Genomic DNA, 25,391 nt, shown 5'->3' on the forward strand with positions numbered 1-25,391 from the left:
TTTATCATGACTTAGAGGTTAAGATTTCCAGATTGCAGTAAGCTAAGAATAGGTTATGAACTTTGGTCAGATATTAAGTTAAAACATGTGTGTTGAATACTTTCAATAACATTTTGATGTACATGTAACTTGTCCAGATGATGTGTTGGTGTGTTGAGCGTCAGTGAGGGAGGATACTGTTTTATGCCAAAGCTTGGAGGAGTGTGCCATCAACAGGAATATGGTCATTATTGAGTTAACCTTGTCTGATGTATTAGAAGTGACCAGTCAGCTTGTAGAACAAGTTTGCTGTTTTTTCTTGGTAGGGAGCGATTAGTTGGTATCACTGATTTAGTCAGATAAACTGTTGCAGTGTTCCCAGTACTTATCGTCAGGAAACAGCATCATCAGTCCTTCCTTGTCCCCCAGGAAATCTCACCTCATCTCTGGCCCGCAGGAAGTGTGCGGGCCGGATCCAGGAAACTAGACAATGGCCCTGACTGTGTTACACATACACATACACAAATTCCGTCCTGTTTTCTCCAGATGTACTTAGAAATACTTGATAATCCTGTGATGGGGGTTAATTCTTTGTAAGAGGCCAGATTTATTGTCATGTGTAGACTTCACTCAGTGTAATGTGACAGGTCATTGATGTGATTGTAATAAGTCATGATCTACGATTATTTACATGTCATTGTTTTAATAAGATTAAATGTTGTGATAGATCCTGTTTCTCTATTAGTTTAAGTTACATATCCTTGTTTCCGGACTTCGTAAGACTCGGTTTTTATCCATTGTTAGATCACATGCGTCCATTTCCTGATTAAGGAGATGACATCGTGATCTGATACATTGAGGGTTGAAGGCTGATCTCTGTCTAATAAAAATTACTCTTTTGATATAAACTCATTATATTAATTAACTAAGATGCCATTTTATTCCTATTGAATACAATTTTATAACATGCTCAACTTCAAGGATAAAAGATATATTCTTTATAAGCAAGAATTTAGATTAATTTATTTGATACTGAAACTGTATCTGTTTTGAGGTAAAAGTTGAAATGAAATCCAGTTAAATGAGAATGTCCAAAGATTTGTACACTCTTTAACTGACCACACATCAGGAGGACAAAGGAACTTTTATAGATTTTATTTGAAGTTTGCTTTTGGAGATGAACAAACAAGACTTAAATGAACATTTGTTTGCCATTTTGCTGAACTATTGATGGATAATTGATCTGTGTTTTTAAACAGAGTTAATATTTCAGGGAAATAAGATATCTCTATATTTGGGAAACTCGTATCAAATACCATAAATTAAACAGCAATGTGTATGGGACGAGAGACAGAGTTATTATTTCCTCAGAAAGATAAATGTTGACAAGATGAATTTTTACAAAGGTAGACAGACCCAGCTAGATAATATAGTCCCCCTGGATGTTTTACCAAAACTCCAATATGTTATTAAAATGTCGATATCACACAAAAAAAGATAACAGTCAGGGAGACAAAAAAGGAAATAAATCCATAATCCGGGGACGATTGTGGGTAGTGAAAATAAAATGTGCTCCAAACACACGTCTAAATGAACAATATGGTTCTATTGACAGTTAATACTCGTTCCATACACAAACATGGCCATTATCAGATATGGCTAAATAATAATGAATTTACTCAAGTAAACATATTAACTTAAAATTTTAAAACAGTCTCAGGAAAAGTTCACTTGTCTAAAAGTATTTTCTGGTGAGAATTAAATTTGAAGATTTGAATGAGAGCTTGAGGGGAGAACTTGGTTTGGTGTAACAGAGACAATAGAATTCCCAGGGAGGTATTTATATATGTAGTGTATGTGAGATTTCTTATTTATAAAACTTGTTAACAAGGTGAGAACTTCTGGATCTAGCTGTTGACTTGCTGATTTTTGGGTTGTGGAGTAATCGCTGACTTACGGAAATAAACAGAGACCTGGAAATTAAAACTTCATTTTAGAATAATATCAAAATGCTGGCAATGTGTGATAAAATTCACAGAAAGTTGATCATAAGTGGTAGACCATTTGTACAGCTGATAACAGCTGATAAGGGGCAGCTAATGGATTAGCAGCCTGACCCCAGGGGACAGGTATTGCATCACCTGTCTTTTGTCTCCACATTACACCTGGTGTATAATAAATTAACCTGCAGAATTAATTAAAATTATAATGTAAAGGGCTCAAAAGATGTTTAAACTGGCCAGGACAGAAAACAAAGAGAACTAGCAATGAAGGGCTGAGAAAGTGTGAAATTAAAGTATTAAACTGTGTACCTAGAGGCCAGGTATTAAATGAAAAAAAAAATATAGAACAGGTAGACAGGAAAATAGGAAAGCTTTACACCTAGACAGTTTGTTTTTCTAATGAACAGAAATCTGTATTTGGCTGTAGAAAACTTTCTTCTTTGTTTGAGAGAATTGAAATATTTGGGGATTTTGTTTTGTTGTTGTTGTTGTTTATTAAAGTATTTCTAATTGATTAATAATCTTTGACAAAGAAGAAAGCAAATATGAATTGTTTTTGTTAGATTCTTAATATCTTTAACACATACAATAATATGACTTGATAAAAAATATCTTGGCTTATTCACTGTTTTCTCTAGTGATGTGTCCTGAGTACATGTTGAATCTGTATAAAGCTGTTAGATCCTGTGATAAAACCATCTGGAACATCAGAGAAAAGATATGATAGGTTGTCTTCAGAGAGAGTTGATTTAATGATGAATTGATAACTCCAGCCAATTGTAGACAAGATGACCTGAAGTGAAATGGCCAACAGGTCGGGACATGAGATGTTGGTTCAATGTGAGATGATTGACATGTGTGGGGGTATCAATATTTGTTATATTTTGCAATGATGCTAGGTTGATTTGTGTACTGATGCCATCACAGCTCTTCGCATGTCCTCAAACACTTCATTAACCCATATATTGCATTACACCCCTAGTCTAAATAAGTCCCAATTCTCTTTGAGAGGCGTGAGGCGGTATTTAAATTTTGGAGGATCCTGGGTACACATGATATTGATTGATCGCAGTGAAAATTTATCTTTGTAAAGTAAAAACAGGTCTGTGGGATTATGAGTGTTTGAACAAGGCTGGTCGCCGTGGTATCGAAGAGGTGTTTTGAGGAAATTGGTTTTGTATGGATTTCATGTATTCTACCCCTGGGGCGAGCTGGCATCAGATAGCAGGGGTCAGGGACGACTTCTGATCTCAATCTCACTTTGTCCCTTACTTGAATTAAACCATCCATGTCTGAATGTCTGTCTTGTCATGTAAAAGAAAAATTACCTTGTAAGGGGGGTAACTCTTACTAACTTGCACTTCTCAGATTCTGTTGTTGTTTTTTTTTGTGTCATACATTTGGATGTTAAACCTCTTAAAAAATAGGAATAGAAAACCTGATCATGTTATACATAGACACAATAGTGGGTGTCATTATCACAGTTTTAAAAAAAACACTACACATTTCCTTTTGTGTGTTTAAATATCATATCTGGGTACATGATCCTATTACAGAGTTGAGCAATCGCTATAAATGTAGTGAAATACACACATTCAATGGACAAAGAATTAGGGGTATCAATCAGGTCATAAACGTTGGCCGCTATTGTTGTATAATAAGTAAATATGTAAGAGGGTTTAGTGTGTGTGTAAAGCCATTAGATTAACATAGTGTTATTTGTTGAAGCCAATGCATTAATTAACAAGATCAGCTCAGACACATTATCTATTAAATGCTCCAACATCTCAAGCCTGTCAGAATGATACCCGATCTAATGGCACCCAATTTTTGAAGAGATACAAGTAGATTCGTGCCTTCTGATATTGCGAAACTGAGAGGGAGTGAGGCTTTGTTGGTAACAACGCGACAATATTATTGGATTGGCACGGCTGAGCTGGCAGTGTTATACCTTCCATTATTTGTCAATGGTTGACTGCCTTCCTGTGTGTGTGTATTGAGTGGGCCTTCTCTCTCTCCTGCCTTGTCCTCTCTCTCTGGATCTCTCTGCTTTCTGTCTCTCGGTAAGTAACGGGTGTCAGGGGTGGGAAGGGGCACTAGTTCAGCGAGGGGGGGATTGTGTCAGGGGTGGGGGTAAATGGGAGGATCAGTTCAGTCATGTGACAGTGCCTCCCGTCCACTTTCATTTTTGGTCACACCTCACAAGATCTGTGATCCATTCCTGTTCTAGGTTAGATCCCCATGCTGTACTTCTAAGGTGTGAGAAGCACTTTAAATTGTCATACTATTTTTAAATGTGCGATTTCTGCAGTAATTGTATGAATGTAGAATTCTACAGGGCTTGTGATACAGGTCTATAGAACAACTCTAAATTATAGTGATTAGGGTGGTTAGAGTGAAATGTCAGCACCCATTGCCTGCTATTCTGATAAAGCTTTATTGAAGATGAATTCACCATCAATTGTTTAAGTCAATTACCTCAGATCAATGGCCTGTTTTGTGAAGCAGAATCGATGATGAGTGAATATTGTCACACAAGCTGTGACCGTCCCTTTGTCACATTTGTGAAAAGATAGTTACACAACCGTCCCAACTCCTTGTCTCAGTAACCAAAGACAGTTCTCCAGGAAACTGACCTCACAATACTGTCAAGGACAATCCCCAAGGACATGTAAAGAGCTCAATGTCATCTTCTACAGAAAGTTACTAGAAGTCAAAAGCTGATAAAGGATTATCTTGACATACTGAACTTTAGCTGTGATGGTGTAAATCTTGGAGTTAGTTGCCTGCCATGTATCCATGTGATCTGGATTGTTGCTGGTCTACACCATGTTTCAGTGTGGGAATTTGTGATGACTGTGTGTCAGTAAGGGATTCAGAACTGATGTGTCTTAATTTTACTGATTTATAAACCTGTTACTGAGAGGGTGAGATGCACATTTAAAACTTAAGTGTAGAAAGATCACAGAGAGAGAGAGGGATGGATGTTGAACGAGATAATGTGATATGGGGAGCTTAATCTGTTATACAAAACTTTGTAAAACAATATGATTTTGGGTATTTTTGATTTTATTGAAATTTTGGATTGATCTTTGCCTATTTTTGTCACAGAGACCGTCTGACGACCTGATGTCACAGTCACCCATGGTTACGAATGGGACGAGCCCCCCTCACCTGTCAGGCTCCGACAACGATGCAAAAAAGGTAAGTTATGAAGTCCCCCTCAGCTGTCAGGCTCCGACAACGATGCAAAAAAGGTAAGTTTTCAAGTCCTCCCACCTGTCTGGCTCCGACAACATGCCAAAAAAAGTAAGCAATGTATTATGTATCACTTAATTGGACAAGTTCCCCCCCCCCCCCCCTCTGGCTCCAAGGACGATGCAAAAAAGTAAGCTATGTATCACCTAATCATAAACCTGGTAGATTTTGCTGAATGGAAAACAGGAATCAGGAAGGTTGGATTGTATGCATTTTTGAGACTGTGCTGGAATAGGAAACACTTGGTATTCCAAGGGAATCTTGTTGCCTTTTTAACCAGTAGATATTCCGATTAGTGTGATATTGGATACATGTATAGTAGATGTAATTTTTCTTTGCTGATTGAGCTTAATGTCATTGATTTCATCGTGGCATTGTAATAGCTGATATTGATGAACAGAACACCAAGCTGTATGTGTGTGATCTTCCTTTGAAAAAGAGAATCAAACATTGACAATGTTGATTATTGACTAGCCATAAATGATATCACGTTTGCTGGGACCTGAATGATTTATTGGTGACTTCATTTGTGAATTGAGTGTCACATAGGAAGAAAAATAAGATAAATGATTAAAACATTGATTGTGAAAGATGAGTGAAACAACAGGCAGACGAAAAATCCATAGGAACTAAAGGTGAGGGCCAGGCAGGCGACCAGAGTGACACCTGGATTTTCCTGCATTCCCCAGTCGTGGAGTGAAATATTTATATCAGATGTTAAAGCCAATCGATACTTAGACATGGCTGTGATCAATACTGTCACTTGAAGTCTCGGTTTCTATGACACTGGGATATCTCCAAAACTCCTGGTTCTGGTCATTGCTATGGACACCAGTTCTCTGGGGTCCCAGAAGACCGGTCTGACCATGTCGTCCTTGTAACTTATGTATAATCCGGGTTGATCAACATACGATCATAATAACCCCTTCAGGCATTCGAATAAGAGCATTTAAAGGGAGTGAATTTAAATATTATTGCATTGTAAATGGCACATACACAAAAGGTGGAGGGTTTAGCGCAAATTTTAATTATAAAGTTAGTAGAGAGTCATGGTGACTGTAATAACACTCAACAAGTGACCGAGCCAGTCATCCGAAACTTAAACCCACTGCCAAAATATAATTGCAGTTTTTTTTTTCTATCCATTTAAGACCTGTTTACTTTTCTTTACATTAATGCAGCTGATCTTACTGGGAGTTATTTATGAATGTCCTGGAATAACTTCTTTAAGTGCTATGATGTACTCCTGTTCAATGACTGAACTCAGTTTTAAGGCAAAATAAAAACAGTTTAAGGCTGATTGAATTTGTGAACAGATACAAAGCAGAATTTGATTACATTTTAAATTTTAATTAAAGGTAGTTGTTTATTCTGAGAGAGGGGTAGGCATTAAAAGTAGAAACTGCCACGTAGCATTGATATGGATTACTGAGCATAAATTAATGGTTTGGCTCAATTGCTTCGAAAATGACATTCAATTTCTCTCGTTACTGCTGGATGGGGGTTTCTGTTCTGACATGTATTTAATTGTTGCTTCTGATCTCACTACAGATACATAGTCCTATAATATCAGATTACGCTAATATCTGAAATTGCATATTTAATGTACCATACACACACGGAATTCTACAGATGAGACAGAAATTCATTTAATATCGGCAAAAACTGTTGATTTAATCATTATAATGGTAATTCTTTATTTACGGTAACTTGAAGACTGTGAGTGACTAGTCATCCTTAAGGCCTTCATTGTACAACATTTTGGACACGATTCTCGTTTGATTGAGATAAATAAAGTGTAATGGGAGAGCAGGGCTATTTTAGTGTTTGATTGAGATAAATAAAGTGTAATGGGAGAACAGGGCTATTTTAGTGTTTGATTGAGATAAATAAAGTGTAATGGGAGAGCAGGGTTATTTTAGTGTTTGATTGAGATAAATAAAGTGTAATGGGAGAACAGGGCTATTTTAGTGTTTGATTGAGATAAATAAAGTGTAATGGGAGAACAGGGTTATTTTAGTGTTTGATTGAGATAAATAAAGTGTAATGGGAGAACAGGGCTATTTTAGTGTTTGATTGAGATAAATGAAGTGTAATGGGAGAACAGGGTTATTTTAGTGTTTGATTGAGATAAATAAAGTGTAATGGGAGAACAGGGTTATTTTAGTGTTTGATTGAGATAAATAAAGTGTAATGGGAGAACAGGGTTATTTTAGTGTTTGATTGAGATAAATAAAGTGTAATGGGAGAGCAGGGTTATTTTAGTGTTTGATTGAGATAAATAAAGTGTAATGGGAGAACAGGGCTATTTTAGTGTTTGATTGAGATAAATAAAGTGTAATGGGAGAACAGGGTTATTTTAGTGTTTGATTGAGATAAATAAAGTGTAATGGGAGAGCAGGGTTATTTTAGTGTTTGATTCGTGTGAAAAAAAAGAGGGGCTATAGCTATTCTGTTCATAAAAGCCAAGTTTTTTTTAAACATGTAGGTATCATATATATGGCACTCTAAAGTTGATTCATATGATGCGAAAATGGAATATATCAGAAATCTATGGAAAGTAGGCCAGCAATTAATTATAGCTGTTTACTGATTATTCTCACAATTTATCAAAGCATTACTTAGAAGGAGGAAAAACAGTACATTTAAATCTTCAAGATGTTTAAAAAATCTGTTGTGAAGTTTGTATCATGTATGCTTTCAGTGAAGACCTTGAGTAGTAAATATTGGTAAATGTTTTAACAGGTAAAGCTGGAACAGAATTCTGCCAATGGCCCGTCCCGAGTTGTTCACATTCGGAGTCTGCCACCAGACTGTACAGAAGCTGATGTCGTACAGCTCGGAATGCCGTACGGAAAAATGTCCAATGTCTTACTGCTCAAACAGAAAAACCAGGTAAGATCGACAGAATTTTCGATAGTAAGACCTGTGTTTTAATTATAATAAGGATTTCAGTATAAATTGGTGGTTGTTTAGTACTTAAACATTATCATTTAGTACTTAAACATTATGAATAAAGCTGTAAGACTAGTGCAGTCCATATTTTGATAGTGTACATAGTAAAGTGCCTATTAATCAAGAATTTTTGTAAATTCAAGATCTCCATGTAATTTTATATATGTAAACTAGTATCTAAAGTCTGCTCTGTGAAACATGAGTTAATTCTTGTGCTGTTTGATTGGCCTATATGATGATTTCATGTTTCTTTTTCAGGCTTTCCTGGAGTTTATAGATGAGCAGGCAGCTGTGACAATGGTCAGCTTTCATCAACAGAACCCTGCTCAGATCCGAATGAAACCTGTCTATGTGCAATTTTCCAATCACAAGGAGCTCAAAACAGATCAAGCTCATTCATTTCAAGTTTGTTCACTTTTATTACATTCATTTCAAGTTTGCACACCTCTATTACATTCATTTCAAGTTTGTACACTTCTATTACATTCATTTCAAGTTTGTACACTTCTTTTACATTCATTTCATGTTTGTACACTTCTATTACATTCATTTCAAGTTTGTACACTTCTATTACATTCATTTCAAGTTTGTACACTTCTATTACATTCATTTCAAATTTGTACATTTCTGTTACATTCATTTCAAGTTTATACACACTTCTATTACATTCATTTCAAGTTTGCAACACTCTTATTACATATATTTCAAGTTTGTTTACACCCCTATTACATTCATTTCAGGTATGTACAACTTTTATTTCATTCATTTCAAATTTGTATACATTAATTTTACATTCATTTCAAATTTATACACATTTCTATTACATTCATTTCAAGTTTATACACACTTCTATTACATTCATTTCAAGTTTATACACACTTCTTTTACATTCATTTCTTATGGACGGTTATCTGTTACAACCATTATATACAATGTATATTGTACTATTGTCTGTTACAACCTTATTGTACCATTATCTGTTACAGCTTTGGATATATTGTACTGTGATCTGTTACAGCCATATTCTACCATTATCTGTTATTGTATTGTACTGTGATCTTTTACAGAATGCTACAGCCCAGGCAGCTCTACAGGCGGCGTCCGCGGTGATGGGGGGCCCCGCCGAGGAGGGACAGAAACGCACTACGCTCAGAATCATCGTAGAACACCTTGTATACCCGGTGGGGATAGAGGTTCTATACCAGGTCAGTGTCAAAACATCTACCCACAGGGAGGGAAGGGGAGGGGGATAGAGGTTCTATACCAGGTCAGGGTCAAAACATCCACCCACCCACAGGCAGGGGAGGGGAGGGGGATATAGGTTCTATACCAGGTCAGTGTCAAAGCATCCACCCACAGGGAGGGGAGGGGAGGGGTATATAGGTTCTATACCAGATCAGTGTCAAAACATCCACCCACCCATAGGCAGCGGAGGGGAGGGGGATAGAGGTTCCAGGGCTCGACATTAACGCTTGTCCGCTTGCCCGGTACCAGTGAAAAAAAATTACGGACAAGTGAATATTGCTGGGCACTTGTCCAATTGGACAAGTGCATTTTAATGTAAAGGAGTCTCTAAATAATAATAAGAATGACTGTGAAAGTTAATCAGTAGTTTCAAGATGGAAGCTGTACATAAAAACTGGACTTCAATCCCGATAGGGATCGCTATTAATATTGAGTTCACATTGGATCGGGATTGAAGTTCACTAATTGCATACTAATGAAAAGGCGTGGAACTTACGAACTTAACGAAGTTTGGTTCACTTGTGTACATTTATGTTGTTGTCAGGACAGAAAGCCTAGATAAAATTTCGTTCTATGTGTTTGTTGTAAATATCAATAACATCACTAATCAATCAAGCACATGTCATGTGTAATGGACTTTATTTTAGTTTTCAAGTTAACAGTATTCGATCTTTATCGAAAATTTTTCGGACAAGTGAAGTTGAAGTTCGGATAAGTAAATGTCTTGGTCACTTGTCCGAATGGACAAGTAGGAAAAAAAGTTAATGTTGAGCCCTGGGTTCTATACCAGGTCATCAGTGACAGAACATCTACCCATGGGGAGAGGAGGGGGTGTCAACATCTATTACAAATTTTGCAGGTTTATATAGAAATCTGCACTAAATTAATTTTTTGCGATGCTTTTTCTTTACAATTTTGTAATCTTTTATTGGCAGATCTTCTCAAAGTTTGGCAAGGTTTTAAAGATGATCATATTCACCAAAAACAGTAAGTAGCAGAGAAAAACTCTGAAAATCTCACTTGATATGAACATCAATCAGTTATGGGACATATGATGCATTAATTGATTCTTGATTCTGTGTGACAGATTCATTCCAAGCACTGATTCAGATGTCAGACCCAGTGGCAGCAAATGCAGCAAAGCTGGTAAGTCATACAGTCTAAATTAGAAGTAGATGTCAATTCTGTATGAGACTCCAAGAGTCCTGATGATGTTTTATTCTCTGTTCTCAGTCACTGGACGGACAGAACATTTACAATGGCTGCTGTACATTACGGATTGATTACTCCAAACTTAACAATCTCAACGTCAAATACAACAATGACAAAAGTCGGGATTTCACCAATCCTAACCTTCCAAGTGGGGATCCTGGACTAGATCAGGCTATGCCCTTTGGAGGTAAGTCAGGCCCCCTAACTTTATGTTGCCCTGTGTTTTAGTATAACTGTGTACACATTGTATACAGTATACCACAGTAAGCCACACCCCCTATCTGTAAAGTTACCCTGTGTATAGTATAACTGTGTACACATTGTATAGAATCTTCACATGTTCAGTGTTTGACCCCTAGATGTCAAGGTCACTTCCTCCAAGGAGAAGTGTAAGTAAATTGTTGATCTCTTGATCTTTTAGTTGCCAGTTTGTTGTTACTTTAAGTAATGTAAAATTATCAGTTAGAAACCTTCTTCATGTATTTTGCCTTGACACCGGTTTATTTATTTATACAAAGTTAATATTGTACATATTCAGAATCTTTTGCAATTAACACTGAAGTTGATGCTTATCAGTTTGTGAATTCAATATACTAATTATTATGAACATTGTATATTGGTCTAACATTTAATTTATGTGCATATTTTCACATTCTTTTTTTTTCTCATGGCAAAGTCTGATTTTGTGAATAAAAACAATATTAGAAATTATAAAAATGAGAATGTGATAAGATGCTGCTATATTGTGCAGTGATATTAAGTGATCAGGTTTTCTGTGAAGGTCACCTTGAGGTGAAGGTCACGGAGGGCCTGGAGAAGTAATCTATTTATATTCATTGTATCTGTAGTTCACCACCTGTTCCCCTTCACACCTGTGGCTAGAAAACAAACACCACAACAAAACATCCTCACACTGAAATAAAAAAAATTATCTGGATACAAAATTATCCAGACTTTAAAAATAGCCATGTAAACAAAACATTTCAAGAGAGATTCTAGCAATTTGATTTTTTTTAAAATTCTGAAACCACTGTGTTCTTTTTTGCATAAATTTAAAGTTATGTTTACCATAAAGTTAAAATATGTGAACATATTTCTCATTTAACATGGCACAATCATTTGAATTCAACACATCACTTGTTTTTGGCACTTATATGATTTGCATTGCAAGTTCTCTTAAGTATAATGTACTAGAAATGTAGGATTTAGCACTTTTTAAAACAATAAAGTGTTTTTTGGAATTTATTTATTTTGGATCTTGTGCTGATATTTTTATGAATCCCCGGCCCCCTGTAGACAGAACACCATGTGATTGTGTAGATAGGATCAGCTTTGGTGAATCGCTTTATGCTTTGTCTGTAGCCAGTTATAATGTAGTAATAATGGCATGTGTTTGGAAGGTTCAGGAAGCCTGGTGACGTCGGTGGTTCCGGGGATGGGAGCAGCCCCACTAACGGCGTACGGCGCCGCCAATATGGTGGGCGGGACACCTGTTTATGGTACTAGTCACTTATCACTAACTCTTATCCTCCTACTGTTATCTCCTGTTACCCTACTGTCACGCTGCGCTTTTACACTGTCTGCTGTCTAATCAACAGAAAAACAGACATTGACACTGTCCGCTTTCTAATCAACAGAAAAACAGACATTGACACTGTCCGCTGTCTAATCAACAAAAAACAGACATTGACACTGTCCGCTGTCTAATCAACAAAAAAACAGACATTGACACTGTCCGCTGTTTAATCAATAAAAACAGACATTGACACTGCTGCTGTCTAATCAACAAAAAAACAGACATTGACAATGTCAGCTGTCTCATCAACTAAAAAAACAGACATTGACTCTGTCAGCTGTCTAATCGACATAAACACAGACAATGACACTGTCCGCTGTCTAATCAACAGAAAAAGAGACACTGACACTGTCTGCTGTCTAATCAACAAAAAGACAGACACTGACACTGTCTGCTGTCTAATCAACAAAAAAACAGACATTGACAATGTCAGCTCTCTAATCAACAACAAAAAAAACCAGACTTTGATAATGTCAGCTGTCTTACCAACAAGTAAATTAACATACAGGCAAACAGACAGACATTGACACTGTCAGCTGATTCATTAGACCAACAGACCGAAAGACAAATTCATATATAATCTAATCAGAATTGGTGAACTCTGCAATGTAACAGACATACAGACAGAGAAAATCATACTCAGTATAATCAGAATCTACTCGGGACATACAGCTAGACACACTGTCTACCATCTGATCTATAAGCTGATGTCATAACAGACAGACACATAGACAGGTGTACTGCTTTTTAGTGCTCGGTCAGTGACTTATAAACAGACATAGAAGACTTTGTTTTACACAATCTGGTAACTACGGTAACTTACTGATCATTAACTAAAATAAACAAGCTAATTGATATTCTGTGTTTGTGTTCCTAACTTGTAAAGGACAGAAACTAATTCTCAAGGAAGTGAATTGTCTTAAAAGCAATCAGATAAGAACAAGAGAAGTTAAAATATAAGGGACAAAATAACTGATCAATAGTAAAGTAAAAATTGAAATGTTTTGATTGTTGAGGAGTCTTACTACAAACAAAGAAGTCTATTTATAGACATGTAGACACCTGTGTCATGAAAATTAAAACTAGACCTGGTGCAGTAAAATATAGAATGACCTGATGTGTAACAAGACCTGAGTAACGGACTGAAGCTGCATGTTTTCTGTGTTTATGTAACAGCACGCCAGCACTTAAAACTTCCCTGTCAATCAGTCTTGTATGGGGGCTTTTAATTGGTCAGTTGACATAAAGTGGGTGGAGACTTAGTGCTGATTGACAGGGAGGAGACCTGTATGTCTCTGCTTGGCATGAGAAGTTTTCTGTCATCCTGACTTTCTGCTCTGACTTTCTTTTTCTTTCCTCTTTTAGCAAGTAACTTCAACAGAGACAATTCAGGTGAGTAGCTCTTCTTCAAAGGTCGTGACCCCTGGAATGCTTGAAGGTCATGACTTCTAGATGTGAAAGGTCAGCTGCCATTTTAACAATATGCCTAAATTGTGTTTGTGAATGGTTTAGGGAAATGATAAATTACGTTAACTTAGGTATAAGATTTTGTCTTGAATTGACAACACTGGCTAGCTCATATGTGAATGTCTTCCCTGTGAATTTTATATATGTATGCATAATCCTTGTATCATATTTCATATTTTAGCTTAAAAGTATGTATGCTTTCAGAGTACTGTCAAGAATGCTAGGATAAATACTATAATTTACATGAGAAAGCTGTGTTGTTATCCCTGTTTAATATGAAATCTTAAAGAATATTTACTACAGAAAAAAAAAAGAAAAGAATGCATGCCATTACAGGAAGTTTTTATATTTAGCCATTTAATGAAATTAAAAAAAATCTAGAATTTAGCTTTAAGATTTAAAAAAAAGTTTTATGTGGTAAATAAAGTTTACTATTTTATTTTTATCATGCATATGTTGCCTTCAGATTTAGGATTAAAAGAGAAAAGCTCCAGTTAATTTATAAGACTTTGTGTTTGTGATGGTTGCAGAATACTTTATCTGATGCTTGTTTTGTTTTCACTAATCTTTCCTGTTCAACAATTCTTCCTTCTAATTTTAGCCATTTTTAGAATGAATTCAAAATTCATATGCATAATTAAGTTAATGTTATTTCATTCAGTTGCATGAGTGATTATAGAAGCCTTTGTTGTAATTTATCCCTGATCTTTGCTAACTGCTATTTACAGACAATTTTCTTTTACAGCTCAAGTTCCTCAGATGTCTAATTATGGTGTACCCAGTGCTATGGGGGCTGCTAGGTTGATGACCTTGAATGCTGCAGCAGCAGGAAATGCGGTGCTACTAGTCTCCAATCTGGACGAACAGGTCAGTGATCAATATGTGGCTAGGACCAGCAGCTGACCAGCTAATACCACAGCTGACATTGGCTAACCAATGGCAGTAGAGGTCAGAATGGTGTGACCCAGTAAAGTCAGACTACCATGTGGTTAGCTACTGCTGACTCATCCTGGGGTGGATACCAGTTAATGGTCCACCAGCCAGGCAGGTGTCACTGTAATTTAGCTGGTGAGCTGCTTTAGTTGTCTACATTAGTTCTTTTTTTTTTTTGTAAAGAACTCTGCTAATCATCTATGAGATCCTGCCGAATTTTCTAGTCTGGCGCTAATTGCCTCCCTTGGATTGGTGTATGATTATGGTTACGATGCATTGAGCGTGTTAGCTCAGTAATATGCAAGATTAATTTGCCCACAAAAAGATTTTGAAGCAATTCTACATTAGATGGAAGTGTTGATTAAATGCATTACAACAAAGGAGCAAAAAAAGATGAAAGTTTTATTTAATAAATCAAGAGTTTGATTGTTTGGTGATGTCTATGCCCTGATCCCAAGCTTCGTAATCACCAGTGCTTACCTTCATGTGAGGCATGCTTATTCGGCTCTACAGTCGCTTTCACCATTCTAAGCTATTCAGTCATTATAATCTTTTATTATTTTTTTCTGCTATCTTGGTAGACTTGAGTTAGATTTTATTCAGATCAGTGTATATATTCTTTATTCACTTTTTTTACAGAATTGTACCTCTTGCTTACCACAGCATACTGAACAAAAATCTAACATTTTTTCAGACATTCACAATTGAGTGGGTAGACTTATACTATGGGTAGACTTACATTCTGATAAATTCATTGAATTTCATAAAAAAGAACAGAGAAGAAGAAAAAAATTACATTTACATTTTTCTAATAATTTTAACTGCAAGCAAATAATTGAATTGCATAATAGTTTCACAATATGTCACCAGAATATCAAAAAAAAAAATTTAAATGGGAATTATTTTGCTTTGGGAAAAGTATTGGAGATCTTCCAAATAGCAACAACAAAATCAAACTTAAAAAAATACCCTAAAAAAAGAAAAACATCAAACAAAAAATTAAGAAAAAGAAAAAAGAAGAGAAAAAGATTGGGTCGGGGAGGATTGAGTACTGTAAGAGGACTGAATAGCTTACACTTAGGAATTAATAGCATGAAATAAATGGGCATGTTTATTATATATAGACTAATGTAGCACACGGCTATAGTCGCTAGGAATTAATCACAAACACTAAATTATTGATGTCTTTTTTTTATTCCCATACTCTGCTGGTGTTCTACACGTGGACTTTTTCTCCTCGGATTCTTGGTTTCGCTCTGCTAACTTCCTGTCTCTAGAAGGTTACGCCCGACGCTCTCTTTACCCTTTTTGGTACGTTTGTATTTTAAAGCACTTCTGTTTTATTTAGTCTGTTTCTGTGTATCGTAGTATACCTATATATAGATGGAAATTTTATCAGAAGCACGAGATTCATATTTTATTTCCTGCTGTGATTTTCACCGATGGACATCTTTTCTGTATTGTGTCCTCTGTTGACTTTGTATAGGCGTGTATGGTGATGTGCACAGAGTAAAAATTCTGTTCAACAAGAAAGACAACGCCTTGGTGCAAATGGCAGAGCCTCATCAAGCTCAGCTAGGTAGGTATCAGGGAGGACAAGTGGGGTCTAATGTTTTGGATGCTTCTGAATTTAATTAAGTAAATCATTGCATTCTCTTCATAGATTTTGCTTCCATAAGTATGTGAATTTTTCTTGGTATTTTAACTGGCCTAGTCTATAACTTATCTTTAAAACAAGTCAGTTTAAAATTTATCTATGTCTTAGCATGTTAACATTTGAGCTTTAAAACATGTTCTTTCTCAAAATAACTAATCTACACACAATTATAATGGTATAATTAAAATTAGTGAGAAATAGTTCAAGTTAGAAGGTAAAGACCATGCTTGAATTCCCAAACATCATCCAGTGACCTATGAGGATTAACTTGTCTATTTCAGCGATTGCTCACTTAGATAAAGTCAAGGTATGGGGTAAGAGCATTCGTGTGACACAGTCCAAACACACACTGGTTCAGATGCCCAAGGAAGGACAACCGGTAAGTCCCCACATCGGAAGAGCACTGTAAACGTACTCTCCTTCATCACTCCTTTCTTGTGGGGTTCTCACTGGAAATTATAGCAAACATTTTCTCCAGAAATTTTTCAGTGCCCAATTTTTTTTTCTTTCTCTCAAAGTATTGAGTAATGAAATTGTTCACAGTGACAATCTTTTTACCTTTTCGGTAGGGGTGAAACGACTCACTGCAGTATCGATTTACTGTGGTATTTTTTCTCGGTTTGATACACCATACAAAATCGGCATTTTCGGTTCGGTTCATTTTTTTGGTCGGGATTGTTGTTCATTCAGGTTTGGTATTAGTAAAAACAAGCTACTCGGCATAACTTAATTTTAAAAATGTAAATTTTTTAGGACTGGTAGTTTGTAAGATAGTTTTTAACAGTCAAATTATTCTAATTAATATCTTCTAGTCAATTTGCACGTAGATTCAGTGACAGGATTTAGTGAAACAAATCATAAAAAAACAAATTTGTTTCCTCCTATCAAAATGTATTGTATTGAAAATAAACATACGGAGACAAAATTATACGATACGTATCGAGGCGTATCGTTTCACCCCTACTTTTCTGTGTACTTGGTAACCTTACCAGTGTGTGTCACACACAAGGAAAGTATGTTTACAGTACTTTAAAACAGCAGCTCAGACACAATTGCTGTATATGAACACTAAATTTTGAAATATTATTAAATGATCAAGAATTTGATGCTCTCTGATTGGGTAAGACCCCCTTTCCTGTGGTGTACCTCAGTGAGTTCACCTGAAAATGAAGATCTGGGAGGTTTATTTGAGTTTTCCTTCTTGACCAATCATAGATTTCCTTACACTTTTTTTTATACCAATCAAATTGTGCTTTTTAAAGCATGTGTCATGTGAATTTTAACATGGCAGATACAAGTAGTGAAGAGACTAGACTCCTTTATTAGTGAATAGTTGAGTATTTATTGTTTTATAAGATTGTTTTCCACTTTTAAACAGTTGTTAAAGTGTTGAAATATAATTATAATGTGTTATTACACTATACATTATATTATGAGTGTTTATATATTTGTGGGAGACAAGAACTAAAGTGTCAAAAATGTAAAATTCCTGATTATTTGATAAAACAGTTATTGACTTGAATTTGGTCTACTCATGACTATACAGACTTTCTCAGGTGTTGGTTAACCCCGGCCATGGGCCTCGGTCAACCAATGTCTGACCAGGTCTGTATAGTCAAGAGACGACCTCATCAAAAGTCAATAATTGTATGATGTTCACAATTTGAACTTAACTTTACACTCACAATCAGTTCATATCTAATCATCTATTATACAATGTACAGGATGCAGGTCTTACAAAGGACTTCACCAATTCACCTCTCCATCGCTTCAAACGCCCTGGCTCCAAAAACTGTCAGAATATCTTCCCTCCATCAGCAGTGCTGCATTTATCCAACATTCCGTAAGTACACAATCAATACACCGTTTTTGTAAGTGAAAATGCTGCATTATCCAACATATATCAAAGTATCAACCAAGTTTGCTGCTTTTATTCATATATTTGTGTGTTTATCCATAATCTTAGCATAAAGTTTGGACAAAAATAATCCTATAATCCTTAAATTCTGTAAGCATGATACAAATGCTTTATTTGCAACATTTCATATGCATCAACAGCATTATGCGCTATACCACGTGAAATGACCTTTATTTTGATTGGTTGATATTCTCAGAACTTAATTTTGATTGGTTGATATTCTCAGACCCAACATAGAGGAAGATTTCATCACAGATGCCTTCTCTCAGCACGGCCAAGTCAAGGCATTTAAATTTTTCCCGTAAGTATTGTTAAGATTTTTCAGGAATTTTTGTGCAAGTGCGTTTTTTTTTTTTTTTAAATAAAGGTTAAAGGCTATATTGTTGACTGTTTAATAAGGCATGTATAAAGTGATTACATTGTGATTAGTGATTTAAGTATTACATATTGTGTATGGTGATTTAGTATTACATACTGTATTTTGTGTGATTTTGTAGGAAAGACAGAAAAATGGCACTGATTCAGATGGCATCTGTTGATGAAGCCATCACAGCCCTGATAGTAAGTAACACATTTACAAAAAAAATATAAATAAACCAAATCAGTATTATGACAGACACAGCACTGATAAGTAATCCATCTCCAGACGAAACATATCAATATCACTGACAGACACAACACTGATAATAAGTAACATGTCTAAAGACAAAACATAGACAGACCCACTTAGGATGTTCACTTGCATGAAATTTGCCTAGAACAAACTATGTGCATTAGAAAATAAAATACATATATAAACACAAAGACCAAGAAACTACCCAAAATTCTTTAGAGATAATCGTTATGCTGTTATGTTGGGTTATAGTCTATGTAAATGATTTTTTTTTTTTTACAGGCTATGCACAACTACCCTCTGAGTGACACAAACCACCTCCGAGTCTCATTTTCCAAGTCCACCATTTAGTTTGTGAAGAGTGCAGCAATTCATGACATTATAAAACATTGTTAAGAGTAGCCTCCCCTTATAGGGGGCTCTGGTGGTATATGTGAAGTGCCTTTAAGTGGTAATGGCATTGGAGTTTTTACAGATGCCATGTTGAATGTGCAATGATCTCACATTTACCATATTTGTCCAGTGTGGTATAAGGAAGGTGGTCACTCAGACTGGGGATCGGTCATGCTGACCATTCTGTATACCACACTGGACCCCCAGGGGTCGAATTTTGTTCAGTTTCAATTTTTAATAGTTGATTTATTTTTTATTGTTGAAATTGTTGGTCGACTGTTTGATATGTTTCTGACCAGGCACTTCAGTATTTTTCAATGTCCCACACAAGAAATCCATTTATATATATATATGAAAGCCTGGTTTTCATTGGTGCTGATTTCAGCATTCATATCGACTCTATCATCAGCTTTAACCTACCAAAGGACAGACTGATGTGTCCAAACATTCAGGGGAAACGGATCATTCAATTTAATGTCAGTAACCATAGCAATACAACATGGCGGGGGGGTTAACTGCTGTCACTGACACAAACTGGATCTGAGGGATTGTATGGGAACAAAGTCATTTTTTGTACTATGTTGATGTTTTGTAGCTTTTTTATCAAGAAGGAGATGTTTTTATTTATTTTACTGTTGGTTTCTGATTTTTTGGAGAACCACAGTTCAGAGATGTTACAGATCAACTGTTAAGATATTACGACATTTTTGTAATAAAACGAATCAAAATTAGCCTGTGTTGTCATTGCAGCTAGAATCCTTCTCTGATTTTCTCTGTTTTTGTTTTTCTTTGTCATCACCATAGTACTTTGTATATTTGTGCATTAAACTTGACACTTAACCTTCTATTCTGTCTTTTTCTCTTCTGTTCCTATGTGCACTGCTCTCCAGCTGACCTCTGACCTTTATCTGTGACCTTTTTCTTGTTCTTGACCTCTGACATCTTCTCTTGTACTTGATATGATACATTTCAATGTTTGATAGTGAAAAATTTTAAATGAATCATAGATTCATGATACTCCATTCTGTAGCATGAAATAAAATTAACTAGGTTTAATTAAGAGAGTGATATAAAGGTGATATAATGAGGGATATAAAATATATCATATGTTCGAATTTTATCTCAAATTTCACAATTATTACTGGCCTTTTCCTATACCATTTTCCATAATGCTAGAAAGCTTTTTTCAAACCCCAGAAATTCTTTGAAAGAAATTTCTTTTGATGAAAAAATACAGTAGACTAGTGGACAACAAAATGAAAGTAAATCTTTGTAAGTCATTTAAAAACAAGAATTTATGAAATTAAATACAGTTGAACACGGATATCTTGAATACCATGGATTTGAAGTCCCAACTGCTTATTCCTTAAGTATTTTACCCTGGATACGAAACCTCGGTTATCTCAAAGTTATTCTTGGTCCCTTGGAGTTCGAGATAAAGAGGTTTGACTGTGCTTATGAATTGTCATCTTCAAAATTACTTTGTAAAGAAAAATCACTAATTCTACACGTAAGTAGTCGGAGGTTGAAATTAAAAGGATGCTGGTGTTCCTCATTAACATCAGCATAGTCTTTGTAGACTTTTGGAATTTTGATGGGCACTAATTGTGCTCCTTTATTAGCCGACCTGTTTTTATATTCCTATGAAGCAGAATTTATTTTAAAAAATTCAACCTGAGAAGAAAACACTTGCTTTGGCCTTCAACTCGACATTTAGATATATCAACAACGTTTTATCAATTAAAGACGTTCGCAACATAGTTTTGAATTTTATTTTCTTATTCCCTGTTAAATTGAAGAATTTCAATGACTGAAGGACATTTGTGCAAATTTTATAATGTCTTAATATGCTATACACCTCTTCAAGAAATACAAAGTTTAAACTATATGTCTGGTAATTTTTCTTTGAATAAAACACCAATTGTAAATTTTTAAGCTCACCTCGACAAAGTCGAGATGAGAGCTTATGCCATACCCTGGTTGGTGGTGTTAGCATCCCGATTAAAGTTTTAGGAGCAAGTCCATTCCCAAGTAACTATTAGCCCTACCTGGACCAAACTTGCATGGATGAATCATCTAGGATGGACACTACCAGACTCTTCAGATGCTCGATCTGACCTACATTTTCTAGATGAGTGACCAGGTTAAAGTTTTTGGAGAAGGTCCAATCCCAAGGAACTAAAAGACCTACCTGGACCAAACTTGCATGGATTGATTGTATATTGTTTTATGTCCCATTCAAAAATTTTTCACTCATATAGAGACGTCGCCATATACCGATGAAGGGCTTCAAATTTAGACCTATACTCGGCACTCAGGGCCCTTGAGCAGTGAGGGTTCTTTATCGTGTCAACGCCTACCGTGACACGGGACCTCGGTTTTTAAGGTCTCACCCGAAAGACGTGTGACTTTCACTTCTTATGCCGGGCGCTTGGCGAAGGAACAGTCACTACCTATGTTTACATCTTAGGTCTTGACGTGGTGCGGCAAACAAGAATCGAATCCTGGCCTCCTGACCATGAAGCGAATGCCCTACCACTAAACTACCATGACAGGTAACTTGCATGGATGATTCATCTAAGGATAGCTTGCTTCGGATGCTGGATCTGACCTACATTTTTTAGATGAATGACCAGGTTAAAGGTTTTGCAGCAGGTCCATATCTAAAGAACTACTGTGGAATCATCATTGTTCGTGGGGGGCCAATGTTCGTGGATTTCATGGGTCACCCTTACCAACGAATTTACATCCCCGCGAACGTTTTTTAACATACTGATTCATTGAATCCCCCGTATATACGAATCACCCATGAAATTATGTCCCCTCGAACAAATAAAATTTTGCTTGCCCACGAACACTGACCCCCACGAATTAAAATGATTCCACAGTATAAGACCTACCTTGACCAAACTTGCATGGATAATGCATCTAGGGATGAACACTATCAGACTTGCTTCAGATGCTGGATCTGAAATATATTTTCCTGATGAATGACCAGAATAAAGATTTTCCCAAGTAACTAAGACCTACCTGAATCAATCTTGCATGAATGATGCATCTAGGGATACACACTACCTAATCTGCTTCGGATGCTGGGACTGACCTTTATGTTGAATACTTGCCCTACCTGAACCAAACTAGCATGGATGATTATCTAGGGATGGACACCAGACTTGCTTCAGATGCTGGATCTCATCTATATTTTCCAAATGACTGACCAGGGTTTTTTTTTTTGGAGTAGCTAGCTCTATAACTACATGACCTGTTTTGATGAGACTTGCATGGATGATGCAACAAGGGATGTCTATACCAGACTTGCTTCGGATGTTGGAACTAACGTACATTATATGGATGAGTGAACAGATAATAATTTTTGGAGCAGGTCCATTCCCAAGTAACTATAGGTCGTACTTAAACCAAACTTGCTTGGATGTTGATCTCAGGATGCACACAAACTATAGAAAAAAAATTGGTGTGAGATCTGCCTTACTTATGGATACATTCGTCGAGATGAGCTTTGTAATCTTTGATGACCTATGTCTTTTTAAAACCGCTGGTAATGTATGCTGATTTTTTGTCTATAGTACATTGATTTTAGATTAGAATATCTTGAAACTTCTCAATGGATAAGGTAGATTGTACAGCTTCTGTAAGGTACGTTGCGTATGACCTTAACGATAACCATTCTTATGATGACTCGATATATCCCTGTGAACTTGAAATAAAACACACCACAGAGTCTGTCATTAGTTTTTACTGACTAAGACGATAAGGGCCAACTAACAACAACTAGTAAATCGTATGACAAGCGATGACTTCAGCTTTTCCATCGTCATTTTTACTTTTTTTATGTAGTAAAATTCCACTATTACCTGCATATAGCGGTCAAGTCTCCTAAACTTACCTAAACCCTGCTCTTAGAACGATCACTTTTTATACCGAGACAATCTACTATTAAACAGATAAACTGATGTTAAGGGCAATTCAGCAACCCAGCAAAAGTCTGCATTTCGTAAATTCTGTGGTTGTTATAATGACCTTTTTAGCAAATACAACCTATCTTCGGGTCATATTTTGATTGACGTAGTTTCAAACCAACCGTTAATCCGTTGACTACGGAATATTGAATTCCGTCAATACATGGGGCTCACGGCGGGGTTACCGGTCGACAGGGGATACTTACTCCTCCTAAACACCACCTCTGGAATTTTCAGGGGTCCGTGTTTTATGTCCTGTCATAGATTACTATCGTTAGGTTTTTTAAGATCGATCACTGTTCGTTATCTTCACCTATTTCATAATATTCTTCAGAGAATGGATTTTATAGCTTTGGGCTTTACTAATCGAAAGAAGATGGGCTTATTTGGAGTGTGATCTGCAGGGATAGAGTATACGAAACATCTCTTCATTTGTACGTGTATACTTAATAATCATTATAATAAACACCGAAGATCATAAATAATTTATTTATTATTCTTTACTGTTGCGCTCATTGCTATATGTCAATTGAAAGAATTTAGTCATATGAAATAAATTTTGTAAGCCTAACTTTAATGAAACCAATAATCTAGCTCGAGCATATTTTTGATGTAGCCATCCTTCGCAGACTGATCACCTACCATGTCTTTTAAATAATCTGTCTGATACACCTGAATTTGCATACATTGTGACACCAACCGCTCTTAAACTGTGTAAACCAAATTTTGATATATGGAACAAATGATTGAAAAGCTTCAATAAACAATTCTTGAATAAGATGATAGATTCTGAACTTTCAACAGAATATTCACACCAATCAAAAAACTTTTCCAAATTTTATCAGGACACAGTTCGCTTTGCGTTCTATCAATCACTAGTATCATTTTGAGAGTGCCTTGGGGGGGGGGGGGGGCACCAGGAAAAAATGTCAAGTTACCTGAAAAACTTTGACAAGCATAAAAAAAGGGGGGTAGGTTACAACCTTCTTTCAAAACCTAATTTTTTGATACATTAAATTTTAACCAAAGTTGGTACAAAGCATCCTTGGGTAAAGAGGAATTTAAATTGTTAAAATAGAGGGCCAAGACCCCTTCCAAGGTGAGATAATCAAGAAAAGACAAAAATATGGTGGGGTCTTTAAAACAAGAGGCCCATGGGCCACATCGCTCACCTGAGCACATTGGCAAGGCAAAAGCACAAATCAGTTCAGTATTGAAAAGATTCCGGGAGAGGGGGGGGGGGGGGCTTGAATTTTAAACTACCTGATGATGCTTCCATGTCAATATATAATTTGTTTTAACAAATGGCTTTGTTGTACTTGAGAAGATTTTAAAAAAAAATTCCCATATATTCCTCTGTAAAAATTTGATCCCCCATTGTGGCTCCTCCCTATCCCAGGGGTCATCATTTGAACAAACTTGAATCTACACTACCTGAGGATGCTTCCATATCAATATGACTAAACATAGCTTTTCTGTTCTTGAGAAGAAATTTTTTTCTATATGTTCCTATGTAAAACTTTTGATCCCCTTATTGGGCCCCACCCTACCCTCGGGGGTCATCATTTGAACAAAATTGAATTTACACTACCTGAGGATGCTTCCATATCAAAATGACTAAACATGATTTTCAGTTCTTGAGAAGAATTTTCGATCCCCCATTATGGCCCATCCCTATCCCCTGGGGTCATCATTTTAACAAACTTGAATCTACACTACCTGAGGATGCTTCCATATCAAAATGACTAATCATGGCTTTGCAGTTCTTCATCAGAACATATCTTCCTATATATTTCTATTTCAGACTTTTATCCTCCATTGTGGCCCCACCCTACCCCCGGGGGTCATGATTTGAACAAACTTGAATCTACACTACCTGAGGATGCTTTCATATAAATATGACTAATTAGGGCTTTGCTGTTATTGAGAAGAAGATTTTTAAAGGTTTTTCCTATATATTTCTATGTAAAACTTTGATCCTCCATTGTGGCCCCGCCCTACCCCCGGGGGGTCATGATTTGAACAAACTTGAATCTACACTACCTGAGGATGCTTTCATATAAATATGAAAATTAGGGCTTTGCTGTTATTGAGAAGAAGATTTTTAAAGATTTTTCCTATATATTTCTATGTAAAACTTTGATCCTCCATTGTGGCCCCGCCCTACCCCCGGGGGTCATGATTTGGACAAACTTGAATCTACAC

General features: G+C 36.2%; 1 protein-coding gene across 6 annotated transcripts in view; it reads left to right on the forward strand.

Moving 5' to 3' along the window:
* The window catches only part of LOC133200870 (polypyrimidine tract-binding protein 1-like), a 29,368-nt gene extending 9,428 nt beyond the window's left edge, over positions 1–19,940 (forward strand). For 3 of the 6 annotated variants that reach the window (XM_061336685.1, XM_061336684.1, XM_061336682.1), the window contains 16 exons: positions 5,094–5,186; positions 7,986–8,135; positions 8,454–8,600; positions 9,263–9,400; positions 10,376–10,427; positions 10,528–10,586; positions 10,674–10,839; positions 12,053–12,151; positions 14,441–14,562; positions 15,906–15,939; positions 16,115–16,207; positions 16,567–16,664; positions 18,010–18,128; positions 18,430–18,504; positions 18,701–18,764; positions 19,099–19,940. In XM_061336685.1, the coding sequence (XP_061192669.1) occupies positions 5,094–5,186; positions 7,986–8,135; positions 8,454–8,600; positions 9,263–9,400; positions 10,376–10,427; positions 10,528–10,586; positions 10,674–10,839; positions 12,053–12,151; positions 14,441–14,562; positions 15,906–15,939; positions 16,115–16,207; positions 16,567–16,664; positions 18,010–18,128; positions 18,430–18,504; positions 18,701–18,764; positions 19,099–19,167 (1,578 nt within the window). In that variant the 3' untranslated portion in view covers positions 19,168–19,940. Of the gene's footprint in view, positions 1–3,954; positions 4,046–5,093; positions 5,187–5,215; positions 5,240–7,985; positions 8,136–8,453; positions 8,601–9,262; positions 9,401–10,375; positions 10,428–10,527; positions 10,587–10,673; positions 10,840–12,052; positions 12,152–13,593; positions 13,621–14,440; positions 14,563–15,905; positions 15,940–16,114; positions 16,208–16,566; positions 16,665–18,009; positions 18,129–18,429; positions 18,505–18,700; positions 18,765–19,098 lie in introns of those variants that run through there. The other 3 variants (XM_061336686.1, XM_061336683.1, XM_061336687.1) reach the window with 3 other exon arrangements.
* Positions 19,941–25,391: the final 5,451 nt, after the last annotated feature.

This window comes from Saccostrea echinata, unplaced genomic scaffold, assembly GCF_033153115.1.
Source record: "Saccostrea echinata isolate AGI-Se365-2 ecotype Australia unplaced genomic scaffold, CSIRO_AGI_Sech_v1 ptg000041l, whole genome shotgun sequence".
Classification (NCBI taxonomy): domain Eukaryota; kingdom Metazoa; phylum Mollusca; class Bivalvia; order Ostreida; family Ostreidae; genus Saccostrea; species Saccostrea echinata.